The sequence below is a fragment of the Dama dama genome, chromosome 11 (assembly GCF_033118175.1).
Source record: "Dama dama isolate Ldn47 chromosome 11, ASM3311817v1, whole genome shotgun sequence".
Taxonomy (NCBI): domain Eukaryota; kingdom Metazoa; phylum Chordata; class Mammalia; order Artiodactyla; family Cervidae; genus Dama; species Dama dama.
Window position 1 is genome coordinate 45,343,830 of NC_083691.1, and position 16,556 is coordinate 45,360,385.

At 33.7% G+C, this 16,556-nt stretch overlaps 1 protein-coding gene across 6 annotated transcripts in view; it reads left to right on the top strand.

The window, feature by feature from the left end:
• Nucleotides 1–16,556, top strand: part of USP34 (ubiquitin specific peptidase 34) — a 223,009-nt gene that overhangs the window by 159,176 nt on the left and 47,277 nt on the right. For all 6 annotated transcript variants that reach the window (XM_061155228.1, XM_061155230.1, XM_061155226.1 and 3 more), the window contains 9 exons: nucleotides 4,178–4,361; nucleotides 4,856–5,016; nucleotides 7,189–7,254; nucleotides 9,261–9,407; nucleotides 9,493–9,549; nucleotides 9,645–9,722; nucleotides 10,138–10,232; nucleotides 12,216–12,388; nucleotides 14,983–15,136. In XM_061155228.1, the coding sequence (XP_061011211.1) occupies nucleotides 4,178–4,361; nucleotides 4,856–5,016; nucleotides 7,189–7,254; nucleotides 9,261–9,407; nucleotides 9,493–9,549; nucleotides 9,645–9,722; nucleotides 10,138–10,232; nucleotides 12,216–12,388; nucleotides 14,983–15,136 (1,115 nt within the window). The remainder of the gene's footprint in view (nucleotides 1–4,177; nucleotides 4,362–4,855; nucleotides 5,017–7,188; nucleotides 7,255–9,260; nucleotides 9,408–9,492; nucleotides 9,550–9,644; nucleotides 9,723–10,137; nucleotides 10,233–12,215; nucleotides 12,389–14,982; nucleotides 15,137–16,556) is intronic.

Below are 16,556 nucleotides of genomic sequence, written 5' to 3' on the forward strand. Positions count from 1 at the left end.
GGTAGGAACAGTGAACTTTGAATAAGATGAATCCTAGAAGTATAGATCTTAGCCTTGTTTTTAGAATGCAGAACAAGTATTAATTACTGTGACTGAGTATGAAGAGGCAGTCTGTACTTAATAGATTTTTATAGAATTGAGTATTTTGAACTAATAGCACATGGAATTAATGTAGTCATTGTAGAATGCTTATTGATTTATACCTTAAAGGCCCATTTGACACAAATTCTATAATTGACTGTTTGATAACACCTAATAACTATACCAACGAATGTCTAATTTCTCTTTAGATTGTGTTATTTACTGTCACTGGCACTTTTGTCAGTGCTTTCACTAAGGAAAGTAAGTTATGGTTTGGAGGATTGCTTTCCTGAGGTTACTGATCGTCTTAGGAAACAGGAATAACCAACAGAATGGAAGATTGTCTGTCTCCCATGAACATGGGCTAAGGGATTCTTAAGATAAACTAAAAGTGATAGTCTTAGCTGTCTTAAATCTGTGCTACTACCCCTCTTGCACAAAGCCCTGTTTTGTGGGTTTTCTCCTGAATCTTTTAAAATTTTTCTATTATTCTCACTGGGAATAACTTGACTTATTTATAGTCTTGCTTGGTGGAAGTCTTACGTTATATTTATTTATTTATTTATTTTTTTACGTTATATTTAAAGCAACGTGTAATTTTTATTCCAGAGTGTAAATTATTAATTGATCTTTCTGATAACATATCATTATAAAGCAAAACATCATTTTAAAGAAAAAGTAATTTTTAGGTAGTGCTGATAAATGTAAGATTCTTATATATTTTAATTTCAAGTGATATTTTGATAATGGCCTTCCAGAACTTTCTGTGGCTGTATTAAATACAAAGGTATATGTTATGTAAATACGATTCTGTGATTTGTGTTCATCATTTAAAATGAATCCAAAAAAAGAGAGAAAATACATTAAAAACTTGAATACATCAAAAGAGAAATTATTTTACTATTGACATTGATGTTGTCTATATTTGTTTAAAAAAAGAACTGCAGTGAACATCTTTGTATACTTGTTCCATTGTATATTCATACTTGTTTTCATGTGTTTGAAAGCCATTTACTTGTATTATTTTTTCTCTGAGTTGCTCAAATCCTATCCTCATTTTCCTTTTATGTATGTATGTATATGGTCCATTTCTTGATAATTTGTAGAATTTTTGTATGAAGGAAAGTGCCATGTATATTTGGGGATATTTCTGGTCTTTCTGTTTCAATCTATGGATCTGTTCATTCTCCAGTGTTGTATTCTAATTAAGTAGAGTTATAGTTTTCAGTTAATGTCTTATGAAGATTGTCCATCTTCATTATTAGTCCTTTTCAGAATTGTTTTGGTTGTTTATTTTTCCACAACGAACTTTAGAATCAGTGTGTCTCATTCTTTCAAAAATTAAAATTCTGATACTTTTCAAATTGGGGTTGTGTTAAATTTATGGCTTGATATAGAAAATATTAAAATTATAGTAAATTGCCTGTATAAGAGCAGTATTTGTCTTCTTATTTATGAAGACCAGTCTTTTTGTGTTTTCCAATTTAATGTTGTCATTTAGAATTTGAATTTTAGGAATTTTTTATTAAGATTCTTCTTCAGAATTTTCTTTCTTAGGTATCATAAATGGACTCTCTTCTTCAATTTTGTTTTCTAATTAGCTGTTTATGTAGAATAAGGATTTGTGTATATGATTTTGTTGCAGGCCACCTTAAGTTAACTTATTGTTTGTAGATTTTCTGTTCCTACTTTGTTTTTCTAGAGATATAAATTGTGAGAAACCTTGTTTACATGTTGTTTACAGTAGGAATGGAAGGAGTTTTAACAATGTTATTTAACTCTTCGAATTTCTTCTAAATTACGTGTCAAACATTACACTCAGACCTATTCTCTCAGGTATCTGTTTGAGATTCTTCTTTCTGTGAAGTATACCGAAATGGCTGTACCATTATAATGGTACATTACAATTTTTGAGGTTCTTCTTTCTGTGAAGTGTACAGGAATGGCTGTACTGTTACAATGGTACATTATAATTTTTGATCTAGATAGGTCAAAAAGAGTATAATCTTTGACACATAATTCAGAAGAAATTCAGAGAAATAGCATGGTTAAAACTCCTTCCATTCCTACTGTTAATATGGGCTTTAGATGGTAAAGAAGTTGCTTGCAATGTAGGAGATGCAGGAATGATCCCTGGGTTGTGAAGATCCTTGGAGAAGGGAATGACAGCCTACTCCAGTATTCTTGCCTGGAGAATTCCATGGACTGAGAAGCCTGATGGGCTACAGTCCATGGGGTCACAAAGAGTCAGACGTGACAGCTACTAACACATGTTAATGTATGTGTTACTCTTTGACTTAAGGTCACCTGCTTTCCTGGTAAACTCAGAGTGAGGAAAATAAAAGTATTGTTCATTTCAGCATGGTTTTACCAACCCTAATATTTTAATTAAAATACTTTTATCACAGGCCTTAAGTATATTTTGTCAAAACTTTGAAGCTATGGATATTTAGCTTTTTTAGTTTCTATATTTAAACTATGAAAGATAGTTCATTGTTAAACTAGTTACTAGGCAACTTTATTTCTGTTTGAGTGAGTGATTTATATTTTCCAGTTCATGTGAACATGCCACTCTGTGTCTCCAAGACAGTCTTCTCCTTCTCAATTATAGAAGAGATGAGACATAACCTCATTGTCAGTGTATCAGCTATATAAAATAAGCCTCTGTTCACCTTCCATATTTCTTAGCCAGACTTGGTTTTCTTTGCCAAGTCAGGAACTATGCACTGTACTCTCTTTGACAACAGTGAGATGGAGGACGTGAGATCATTAATGGGAAAATATTCTAAATTGTCCTTCATTTGGTACCTGTGTCAGAGGGTCCCAAGGCCACTCCCAGATTTGGTGATTCACTAGAAGGACTCAGAGGACTCAGCATGTAATTGTATTCATGACAAAGCTGTTATTCAGCAAAGAAAAAGTATGGGGCCAGATGTGGTGGAAACCTGGTATGCCCTTCTAAGAGTCCCCTTCCAGAGGAGTTGCATAGGATGTGCTTAATTCCCCCAGCAGTGATTGTGACGTTGAGGTGCTGTCTGCCTGGGATGCTCTCTTCAGCCAAGCAGTTCAGGGGTTTTATCAGGGGTTGGGTCATGTAGGGACACAATACCCTGCATAACTGACCACAGTTACTGAAATTCCAGACTCTCAGATGAAAAGCAAGTATTCTGCATAAACCAAATACAGATAGCTATAGTAGGCCACTTTTATCACGTCAGGAAAGTTTTATAACAGAGGAGGGAACTGTTCAGCATTCAAGTGTTCAGACAACAGCCAAGAGCCAACCTTAAAATGCAGCCTTTTCTAAGGATAGCAGTTTCAGTCTTTAACAATATTACCTCTTTTCTACTTAGTAGCCCAGGAGGTTTTATACCCCAGAGCAGTAAACCATTGTACTACTTGAGATGGGTGAGGGAGATAACTTTCTTTGGAATGGTAGGAAAGGACCAATTAAAGAACATGTGGGAAAAGTGATCCTTTCTCAGGCAGATTAGGGAAAAACACCTGTAGGATGTATTTTACATGGTTAAGCCTTGCACCTCAGTTTGAACTTCACTGTTATTGAAGTTAAGAGCTTGGTGTTGTAATTCCTTACTACAGCACCTTCCTGGTCTAACCTTTTTTGTGCTTTGTTTGTTTTGAGGCTTCTGAATAGTATCTGGCATTTGTAAGTGCACATTATGAGTGAATTGCTGCTGTTGCTACTACTACTATAATTATTAGAGTGAAATAAGGAGAAACTTAAGTAAATACAGAGAAAGTCAAGATAGGGAGTAATGAGTCCTAAGTTAAAATGTTTGATCACTGAATGGTGTGGAAAACAATATACTGTTGTTGGGACTCGAAACGATCAGGTATTAGGAGGGAGAGAAAAGTAAAGTTGAGCGCCTTCTTCCATTTTACTTTCTCTAAGAGAAATGAGGTTTGGGAATACTTTCAGATGATGGTATGTGATGTTCCTTTAAGTTTTAAAACAGTCTTTTAGTAAACTTTTGATTGTCATATAGTCCAGTTTATTCTATAGAACTTACTATATTTGGGATATCATTAATTTCCAAGTTTGGATAATATACTTGGTCTTTTTTTTTCCCCCCAGGAATTTTTAAGAGATATCTTCAATCTCCTGTTTTTGTTGCCTAGTCTAAAAGATAGACAACAGCCAAAGTGCAAATCACATTCTTCAAGAGCTGCTGCTTATGACTTACTAGTGGAGATGGTAAAGGGATCTGTTGAAAACTACAGATTAATACATAACTGGGTTATGGCACAACACATGCAGTGTAAGCATTCTTCTTTTCCTTTAATCTTTGTCAATTTTGTTCATGGAAATAAGATTTTGGAGGGCATGATTTAAAGACAGAATTCACCATTCATATGGTAAAGACAGAATTCACCATTCATATGTTTTAACATTGTAAACTATTGATGCTAGGATCTATGAAGTTAAAAAGGAAATACTGATTTTTGAATTTAAAACAACAGCTGTGATAAACTTTTTCAGAGGTATGTGAAATACGTTGGCATTTTTGGGTTAAATAATTTAGTGTCAAGTAAAGTCAATTTCTGACAGTCTTTTGAATACTTAGGAATGAGTTAGTTTTACTGTGTGTTTAAAAGGTACCAAATATTTTAGGTATGTGAACTAAATGAGTAATATAAATAATATGTATATGAATTAAATAAGTAACAGGTGTAGTGACTGTTAGTGAAAGAGAATACATGATGTTTAATAGTTTGTTTGGGGGTGTCTTTTTCTCCCTCCTTTTTTCAGCAGCTCATGCACCTTATAAATGGGACTACTGGCCTCATGAAGATGTCCGTGCTGAGTGTAGATTTGTTGGCCTGACTAACCTCGGAGCTACTTGTTACTTGGCTTCTACTATTCAGCAACTTTATATGATACCTGAGGCAAGACAGGCTGTTTTCACTGCTAAGGTACAGTTTTCTGTACTTTAAAAGTTAAAACTTTAAAACAGAATTTTAAAACTTTGTTGATAGATCCTGATTCAGTTTAGTAAATATTGTTTGAGAAAATAATTTTAATTAAAATTGACAAAATTGGATATTACTAGCTAACATATATATTTGAATTATTTTAATATTTCAATTGATTATTCCAAACACCACAGTATAATTTATTTAGCAAAGGAAAATACAGTTGTGGAATATACACACTCAGTGTATTAAATGAACACGGTATTTTCAGTAAAAATATAAATTTTACTTACATAGAAAATAAGCAAAGCCTAAAACAAAGTAGGAAATTATTATTAGAATCACTGAACTTGTTATTTTTTAATATTCTAAGGTAAATTTGATTGTGGCCTAGTTTATTTGAGTAAGCTCTACTTTGTGTTATTTTTGTTAATTTTTTCTTTGTAGTTTTCATTCTTTGTTTGCCATGGGCTGTTTTTTAGTTTGCCTTCTGGACTGCTTTTATAAGTTTTTGACAGACTTTCTTTATGCTTGAGTTTTTGTTTTCTTCCACATGTCATCTTGATGTCCTTGCATTCCCACCCCCACCCCACCCTCCACCACAAAGTATTGAAATTCTTTGTATATCTTCAGTGAATACTTACTATGTTTAAGGTGTGCTTCAGAGTCTCCAAATTTACAATATACTCAAATGGGTTTCTTTTTTTTGTTGTTGGCTTTAGTTAAATTGATGTCTTTATCATCTAACTGATTATAATTAGAAATTGATTTCATTAGGCATGTGTAAAGTTTTGTGACTAAATTTGGTTGTCCCCATTTGTATAACTATAGAACCACTTATTAAAGAAGCGTGTTTTCAGTGATTTTCTTTTTAGGAGATGACTTAACCACACTTTATAGTTTTATCTTCTTCATATTAACAATCACCTTTTAGCCATTAGCATTGTCAGGAATTAGTATGTAGAAACAGAAAGAACAATCACATGTGTTAACTATGAATGAATGCCAGAAATGGTAATTTTGGATAAAAACTAAATTTAGACTTGTCTCTACATAAGGAATTCTTACAGAATAGAAATTTGACATGATTTTGGAAAGTGCTTTCGTCAAATGAGCACTTGATTATTTACATGAAAATGTCATTTTTATTATTTCCTTTTCAGATTTGCACGGAAAGATTAAAGAAAACTGCATGTATTTTAATTGTGGCTGAATATACACAGTATAAAGTTTATCCTTTTAACCATTTATAAGTGTACAGTTGTGTGGTATTAGGTATATTCACACTGTAATCATTAACACATCAAACTCCAGAATTTTTTCCCCTACCCCAAGTGAAACTCTGTACCCATTAAATGCTTTGCTCCCCATTCTTTTTTCACCCGTGTCCCTTGCAACCACTGTTCTACTTCTGTCTCTCTGAATTTGAACTACTCTCAGTACCTCATAAGTGGAATCATGCAATATTAGCCCTTTTGTGACTGACTTATTTCACTTAGCATAATGTCTTCAAGATTCATCTGCTTCTTCAAAATTATGACAGGTAATAATTTGTAAAGAGAATATTAACTACTTTATTGGTTATTTTAAAATTTTAACGAGATAGAGTATATCTAACAAGTGCCCTAGCATGAATGTGAGACGCTCCTATAAGGCTGGTGTTCTGAACCAAGTGTCCAGTAAATGAGTGTAGCCAGAATCCTAAATCTCAGTTAATGTACTTGAAAATTTAGAGGATTTTCAAAGAAATTGGCCAGTATTACCCTGCAGTGTTAAGGATCTACTGTTCTAGAAAAAAAATGAAGGTATGACTAGAGGAGTGTATTTTTTAATGTGTGGATTTGTTCCTGGAAAAGATGTTTTCTGTTCTTGCAAAACTGCCAACTTGTAAACCAACATTGAACCAAATAAGTACTGATAAGTAAAGTAGTTTTAAGATTTCCTTATTTAGTTTCCTTACATAATAATGATGGCTGTATTTGTATAATGAACAAAATACTTCAATTTTTAAAATGCTAAAATTGCTAAAGAAAACAGACTGTGTGTTTTTCCTACATGTGGCTAAGAGAATGAAAACAGTGTTGAGCACATTTTAATGCTTTCTTTTCTAAAATATCTAATTTACCATCATCATCAGTATGTTTTAATGGAAGGTTTTTTCTTTATTTACAGTATTCTGAAGATATGAAGCATAAGACCACTCTTCTGGAGCTTCAAAAAATGTTTACATATTTAATGGTATGTTTGAGAATCAGATATGGAAACTAGTTAGATATACCCTTTGACCAAAGAAAACTTTAATTGGAATTCAAGAGTATTGGCCTGTCGTGACTATATACTCTGATTTTTCAAATTGACTGTCAGTTGCTGATGTTCTTTATCATAGTGAATTTTAACTGTCATATTTCAGTCATCTGCATTTTTGTTAATTTATCCTTTGAAGAATTTATTATATCCGATCCATCTTTCATCACAAGGTCACCCCCACCCTTTAGTCTTAGGATTTTCTGACTGGTTTTTCTTTGTCTTTCTTAGTTTCTGCCCGTAAAACTATAAAATTAATTGTTAAAAAATAGCAAATCTTAAAATACTACTCCTCTGGTTAAAATTCCTCAGTGGTTCTTTATTATGAAATTAATTTTGGTGTTCAGGTCCAGCCAGGATATCCTGGCACATATTCCCTTCCTGTCAACCTCCTTTTTTATATCCCCCCCCCAACTGCCCACATCCAACCTCACCCTGTAGTAACTGGAAGCCAGAGCAGTGCGTCACTTTTTGCTTCCTCGCTTGTGCAGTTATTCATGCTGCTCCTACTGCCTGCAGCTCTCCTCCATGAGCACTCTTCTCCATTTTCTTCCCTTTCTCATCCTTCAGGAAGCAACTTGGTTTTCTTGAGAAGGTGTCCCCTGAGTGACCAAGTTCCAGAGTATCTCCTTGTCACCATACTTTTGTTATACAAGTACTTGTATTGAAAGTTACTTGTCTCACCTACTAGAATTTTGAGGAAAGAGGTCTTATTTTATTTATTCCTGTGTATTTCATCTTCTGAGACTTAATGAAAACTCAGTAAATGAGATTTTTGAAACAAAATTAAAAAATTTGTTAGTTATCCCTTGATTCCACTTATAATCTTTTAACAGAGTTGGAACATGCTATTTGAACTGACAAAGCAGTTTTACTGCTTTTTATTGTTTTTTTAAATCATGGTTGTCACAATTTATTACCTGGGGTAAAAAGCTGCCACATGACATCTGGTTGATTCTTTGTAACACAGTAATAATCATCTGATATTAGTTACATAATTGATTCCTTTGAGTATTAGTGAGCTGTATTATTGATGTGGAAACTTGAAAAAGCAGAAACAGCTTTTAGGTAGCAAATTTGGGGGCTGTAGGAAAATAAGACAATAAAAGATAACTTCTGCTGATTCATTATCTTGTTTGGTCAAAGACATACGTGCTATGATAGGGATTTACCAGAGGAAAATACTTCCTTTTTTTCCCCCTCTCTTGACAAACATCAATTGTTGATAGGCTTGCTGAAGTCACATTTATTGATTTCTATTCTACTGTGGGAGGATTTTATTGAATTAGAAAGAGTCACAGATGCAGGCTTTGAGTATTACTGCTGTTTTAAACCACTACTAAACCAAAGTTCAGATAGGAAGGTTTATTCACCCTGTAAAGGCTTTGATTTTATGCTTCACAAAACAAGTCTGCATCCCAAATTCCTTCCTAGAAATTCCTAGACTTAAAAAAAATGAAAATTTCTTAGCTTATGGTACCTTAAGCATCTTCTGGCACCAAGACTATTAAACTGAAAATGCCATGTGCTGTGCTTAGTCGCTCAGTTGTGTCTGACTCTTCGCGACCCCTTGGACAGTAGCCTGCCAGGCTCCTCTGTCCATGGGATTTCCCAGGCCAAGAATACTGGAGTGGGTTGCCATGCCCTCCTCCAGGGGACCTTCCCAATCCAGGGATTGAACCCAGGTCTCCCGCTTTGCAGGTGGATTCTTTACTGCTGAGTCACCAGGGAAGTCCATGAATACTAGAGTGAGAATCAAAAACAAAAATGAAATAGAGTATATAGTTCTTTCTTTGTAGATTTACAAAGATTTTATTTACCTGTTTTATTGTTGTTTATTCAAGAACCTTGTGATACTTTTTTTATTGTTATTTGAGAGGTACATTTATTTGATTGCTTGATAATCCTCCTCCTTACACAAAAACCCTTTTCTTTCACAGGAGAGTGAGTGCAAGGCATATAATCCTAGACCTTTCTGTAAAACATACACCATGGATAAGCAGCCTTTGAACACTGGGGAGCAGAAAGATATGACAGAGTTTTTTACTGATCTGATTACTAAAATTGAAGAAATGTCTCCAGAACTGGTTAGTACTGTAATGTTCCTTTGAAATTTTTAGAGATTTGGTCAGTTCTAAATTACTGAATTTTGTTTGTTTTTTTTTTTTAAAGAAAAATACTGTCAAAAGTTTGTTTGGAGGTGTAATTACAAACAATGTTGTGTCCTTGGTAAGTATTCTTCCTGTTTTTTGCTTTTTGAAAATTTTTATGTATGTTTTAGCTTATTATGAGAATTTACCAATTTTTGGCTATTGATTGACTAGGATTGTGAACATGTTAGTCAGACTGCTGAAGAGTTTTATACTGTGAGGTGCCAGGTGGCTGATATGAAGAATATTTATGTGAGTAATGTATATATTTAAAAATTTTTTTTCCTGCTTTTCAACTATTGGTGTATATATATACACACACACACATATATATTTTTATATATATATATAGAGCAGGCTTCTGTTTGTTACTTTGGGGAGAAAATTTTCATGTTTTCACCTATTTTCTTCTTGCGATGTTACTCAAATAAGAATTAAAGGTAGACCACAGAACTGATTTTTCCTAATCAGAATTTAAATAGTTGAGTTTTAAAAATATTTAGTAAGATTCAGAGCACCTTGTCAATTTTTTACTAAATTTAAGAGTTCATTTTTAAAAATAAAAACTTTGTTTTCCTCTGTGCATTCTGTTCAAATTGTAATGAATGCTTCTTGTGGTTTTTGCATGTTGCAAATAATAATATGAAACTCTTAAATGTGTAAACAGGAATCTCTTGATGAAGTTACTATTAAAGATACTTTAGAAGGTGACAACATGTATACTTGTTCTCACTGTGGGAAGAAAGTACGAGCTGAAAAAAGGTATGCTTTTTTGAAACCTAATTTTTGTCATTTTGATAAATCATCAAATAGAAGTAAAACACAAACTTAGGATAAATTAATGTTATATTTTTATGAAAATTACATGATTACATGATATAATCAGCTGCTTGGAGCTCATTCTTACACAGCAAATTTTTGTTCAGTTATTCAAGTAAACATTCAAACTCTTAATTTTTTTTTTATTAATCAAATATTTAACAAGGTGTGTATGATTGCTTAGTCCTTTCCCATGCACTCAGTGGAACATGATAAAGAATCTACTCATGAGCTGAAGATTTTCTCTGAACTTCTAAAGTGAGATTTTTTTCTGTAGAGCCAGCCACGAGATGGTTGGTTTTAGGACAGAGAGTAGTTTCGGTAAAGATGTTTCAATCCTACCCTTGAACACTGAATAGAAATTAGATTGAAAGGTTATGTAGTTCATTATTAAGAACACAGGCAGAGAAATAGTAATGACCTTATAAGTACTAAAAGTCTGGGATTTGACCACCTTGCCTTAAGTAGAGGATTTGCATTTATGGTAATAGAAAATAAGATTGCTAATACACAGTGACACCAAATGATTAACATCTGGATTTGAGGATTATCTGTATAGTTGATTGAAGCCATCAGAACATTTGCCTGAGAAAGAACATAACTGTTGCAAAGAACTCAGACCTTTGCCAACCTAAAAATAAAGAAGAAAAAGTGACAGAATGAAAGTCAGGAAGGGAAAAGAATCAGGATATTATGGTAACCCAGAATCTGGGGAAGAGAATTTCAAGAAGGTATTCATTCAATTGACATAGTCCGCAGAGATGAGGAAAAAAATAACAGCTAAATAAAATCATTAAATTTTTCAAAAAGATAGTTTAGTGATGTTTCCGTTAGGTTGTAGTAATAGAAGCAGAGTCATCAGAGAACATGACACAAAGTATAGATCATCATTTTAGAAGTTTGGCAGTAAGAAACAGAAAGAAAGATGGACTTTAGAAAGAACATTGAAATCAAGCAGAGGAGTTTTCTACATGAAGTAGATCTGAGCATGTTTGAAGACAGTGAATGAAACGCTTTCTTTTCAAATTGCTTAATAGAAGACTTTTCCCAGATAAATATGCACTTGAAAAGAATGGTATTCTTTTTCTCAGTCTCCAGAAATCAAGTTGGTTGCAAAAGAGAAAAGTTATAAATGAATACACTCAAAGCATAGCTGTGCAGGCAGTTACATGTAGAAGACAAACTCATCTGACGAGAGGTTAGGCCAGAAATTAAGGAGTTAAAACAGACTGGAGTCAGGCAAAAGTTTATTACTGTGGAGTAATGTAATTAGGAGTCCATGAAAGATAATTGAGAGGCTCCATTCTTATAGAATCTCTTATTTATTCATTAAGTTTGGAATAAGCTTATTGAATAAATCTATTGTTCTTGATAACTTTCCTTTTGAATCATTCCTTTAATTTGGCTAATACGATTCTACTGTGTTTTTTAAATATTGTCAAATTATCTCCCAAGAAAAGTGTTATTCAGTCATTTTGTACTCTTATCATACTTCTAGATGTCTATAATAACATAGTAAGTGTTCAACCGATCATACTCTGTTCTGTTTTCAAGCACTGGTTTTCTCAGTTTACTCATTCTTTGCTGAAAACTTTTATCTACTGCCATGCCACTCTCTACTGATATGCTAATGGTTCCCAAATAATCTTATCTAACTCAGAAGACTGCTTTGCTCTCCCATCATCATGGCATATTCTACAGTCTACTGTAGTTTTTCATTTGTTTTTCCTATCTAGACGTGGGGAAGTTGTTTCAGAATAGAAAATCTCATAAGGGGATAGATTGATAGATTTAATAAGAGCATGATTCAGAGTACTATTATTACTCTGAATAGAATATGGAAATAAATGTAGTATAAATGTAATTGATAATAGCTAGAATACTTTTGAAAGATAATTTTTAACAACTTTTGTTTTTGTCTTTCAGAGCATGTTTTAAGAAATTGCCTCGGATTCTAAGTTTCAATACTATGAGGTACACATTTAATATGGTCACAATGATGAAAGAAAAAGTGAATACACACTTTTCCTTCCCATTACGTTTGGATATGACACCCTATACAGAAGATTTCCTTATGGGAAAGAGTGACAGGAAAGAAGGTAATACAAAATTTCTTTCTCTTGCCTATGTTTGCTATAAATCACCATGACAATATAGTCCTAATTACAACATTGTAATTAAATATACATTTAAGAAAATTAAATTGAATCTTAGAAAAATGTTTCTAAAGACAATATGGTATATTCAGACAGTTGGCCAATAAGCATTTTGTATCTTCTAGGACTGTGTTGCAGATACCTTTCTAGGCATTGGGAACACAATAGTGAATGAGATAAACATGGTTCCTGGTCTTGAAGAGCTTAAGTCTATTGGGCATGGCATATTTTAAACAGGGAATTATTAACATGAAGTGTTGTCAGATTGGTTGAGGGGAATCACAGGGTTGCTTTTAAGAGAAGGTGACATTTAAGCAGAGCCTGAGTATCAAAAGCTAGATTGAGAGGAGCGAATAATCTTGTTGGAGGGTGGGGGGTTAGTTAGGGGGTTGGTGAAATAGGCAAAAGAGTGGCAGTCAGATTAATCTTTTGTAGGCCAAGTTAATGATTTTGATCTTTATTTCAATGTGAAGCTATTGGAACATTTTAAGCAGGAAACCAAGAAAACCAGGTGAGATCTTGAGAAAGTTATTCTAACTATAGTAATAGAAATGGATTAGAGGCTGAATAAAAGGAGTGTGGGGAGGCTATAAGGCAAAGTCCGGGAATAGAAGTGACTAGTAGGTAGGAGGAAAGTGTATGGCAGTAGAGTTAATAAAACTCAATGACTGAGTGAAAAAATGAAATAAAGTTCCTGAACATCTGTCCACTATTTAGCTTGCTATCATAATAATGAGAATATAATGACAACAAAGAAGAAGGTGTCTACCCCTCTGAAGCTTATAGTTTATCAGTCTACTCCTAGAGGAAGGAAAAGTTGAGAAAGGTTTCTGCTTGATCAGTTAGGTGAATAGTGGGATCAGTACTTCAAGAGCTCAAGAAAGAGGGAATGTGGTTAGAAGTATTGAATGCTAAAGAAAAGGAACAGTTCCAGTAAGACCACAAGGGTGGTTGGACATGTTGAAGATCTTCGGTTATCACAGCAATTTAATACGGGTATTGTGTTAGGAAGGCAGTTTGCAGTGAATTTAAAATGGCACTTGAGTTACCTACAAATTGCTGTTCTTTCCATAAGACCAGTGATTTTCAAACATATGTGTACATGGCCTAAGAACCATGATGAGGAATGGGAATAGATGAGGAGAGAGAAGAAAGCAGAACTGGTTTAGCCCTTACCTTTTCCATTCTTCTTTGGCAGAGAGAAATTCTGTTTTACATAATAGGCCTGGTGGTATTTTGTTTATATAGAAAGTTATACAGATTTAAATTCTTGAGATTTGAAGAGCCACCATATTATAAGATTTAGGAAAAAGAACCATATTTTAATCTTTATACTGTATTGCTGGGCACTTAATGAGAATCCAATGAATGTTTTACTCTTCACTAAACGGGAAATGAGAGAGACAAGCAATGAGTGAGCGCTATTATTTCAAGAGAATAACATATCTTTTTGAAAAGACAGGATGGTGATTGTAACTATGAAGGGATACAGGGTTAAGGGAGGGAACTTTGTAATAAAGTTGAGTACAGTTTAGGAATTTCAGGGAGTGACTGAAAAGAGGTAAGTTTGAAAATATAGACAGAGTTAAGAGGTTGACATTGTATATATATGTCCTGCTCTTCAGAACGCTTTCAAACCATTTGTAAAGTTATAGCAAGACTGCATAGTAACTGTGCTTCACTGTATTTTTCATGATGCCACCATGCGGGAAAATAACAAAAATGCCAAGATAAAGGAGTTTATTAGGTTGCAGAATCAGATCCTGGTATACCCAAACTCCTCAGCCACTGCTTTGACACTGTCAGCCATTTCCTCCTCTTCAGCTAATTGTTGCTTTGCTTTTCATGTTAGACTGTGCACTCAGGTGAAACAAATCTGCTCTTTCTTACTTGCTTTTAATTACACCTTTCTTTCTTTTGATGGTGGAAATACAGATCGTAAATCATACATCTTCTGGAGTTTTTTCCTTAGTATCTATTATAATAACCTTTCAAATTGAAATCTCTATGGTTGGAAGTATGTTTTATTTTATTTCTTTGTACATAAAGCTTATAATACATAGTGTTTTTTATTAATTGATTAAACAGTTGGAAGCACACTACCAGTACAGTGCTTCATTTTCCTTAATATGAGACTAGCAGGCATAAATATGTTAATATCTTTCAGATCTTGTGTTTGCCTATTGCTAGTAAAGATAATATACACTGTTTCATTCAAGTTTATCTATTTCAAAAGGAATAGCCAGGTTAAACCAAAGGGGAAAAAAAAACCATATTTTACATTTACTTGTTATGTTGAGATTGTCCCTAGTTATGCACTAACAATGTGGTTGTTTTTCCAGTAATGTGTATAAAAGTTCCTTAAAATTGTAGGCTATAAATAGTGAGTGACAGCAAATAGAGTTGTTTTGTGCCTGTTTGAATATATAAAGTATCTGTGCCTATTTCTGTGCATGAAGTATAGTCTATCAGGTGATTCTAAGATGTCACTGTGTGCTGTTTTCAAAATTATTGCCATTTTATGTAAATCATTTCAGGTTTTAAGGAAGTCAGTGATCATTCAAAAGACACGGAGAGCTATGAGTATGACTTGATAGGAGTGACTGTACATACAGGAACAGCGGACGGTGGACACTATTACAGCTTCATTAGAGATATAGTCAACCCACATGCTTATAAAAACAATAAATGGTGAGTTTTAAATATTTTTTTCTTGGGATTTTTTTAAAAAAAATCTTTTTCTGTTTCTAAAGTATAAGTTTGATAGTTTTTTTCCTGAGATATGTTTTCAGATTTTTGTTTTCTAAACTTTATCTATGTCTGGAAAGGAGGCACATAAAATGTTTAAATGAAAGCAGCTTTCAAAAGAGAACATGAATCCATTGTTCTTAAGCTTTATAGATTTCCACACTTTTTTGAGAACTTGATAAATGCTTACTCAAGAAAAATGAAGACCCTCAAGAGTTTTGCACACAGCTTAAGATTCAGAGACAATATTGAACCTTCTGAATCTTACCTGTGTTCACTATAGGATGGCCACAAAGTCCTTATATATTCCAGTTAGAAATTGCCTGCATACTCCATTTTCTTCACTTTACTTTTCCCCTCTAAGCACATTCTTTTTTATCACCTTTTATCAAGTTAATGGCTGGAAGTCATTCAGTCAGTCCTTAATAGCTGGTTTTTGGCCTTCGAATGTTGTTGGGTAAATTATCATATGTAGAGACTGTTGCTGTTCTAGGCATTGTTCTAAGTGTTGGGGATATTGCTTTGAACAAAGTGTACATTGGTAAGTTGATCTGTGCTTAGCAGAACTCTTGCCTGGAAAATTGCATGGACGGAGGAACCTGGTACGCTACAGTGCATGGGATTACAAACAGTTGCACACAACTGAGCATCTTCACTTTCTTAGCAGAATGGTTTTGTTCAACTGTTTCTCTTTAAGACATCATGTCTATGGTGTCTTTTACTTTTTCTGGTCCATTTGAATATAAATTTTGAAATGGTACCTTTATCTTTGTAAGTTTTCCAGGCTCTTAATATTTTCTGTCCCAATAGCTTTACATGTTATATTTATATAAACTTTTCATTCCTTGCTTATATGAACTCTTTTGTTACTCCTAGACTATAAATAGATCTATGAGATTTTAAGGTGATTATGACTATGTTGTGAAACTATATTCCCAATTTCTAGTGGATTAAAATTGTCAAAACAAGAGCTTAGTTAGAATTGATTGTGTATTAATGTTTGATCAATATTTGTAATATATTAGAATGTAATCTAAATATTTAAAAAATAGGCACAACACAGATAAAGTGCATGTTGTTGTTTAGTCACTAAGTCATGTCCCATGAACTGTAGCATGCCAGGCTTCTCTGTCCATCACTGCTCCCAGAGTTTGCTCAAATTCATGCATGTCCTTTGGGTTGGTGATGCTGTCTAACCACCTCATTCTCTGCCGTTGTCCTGTTTTCCTTTTGCCTTCAATTTTTCCAAGCATCAGGGTCTTTTCCAATGAGTCGACTCTTCTCATCAGGTGACTGAAGTATCGGTGCTTCACCATCAGTCCTTGCAATGAATATTCAGGGTTGATTTCCTTCTTTTCTTTTT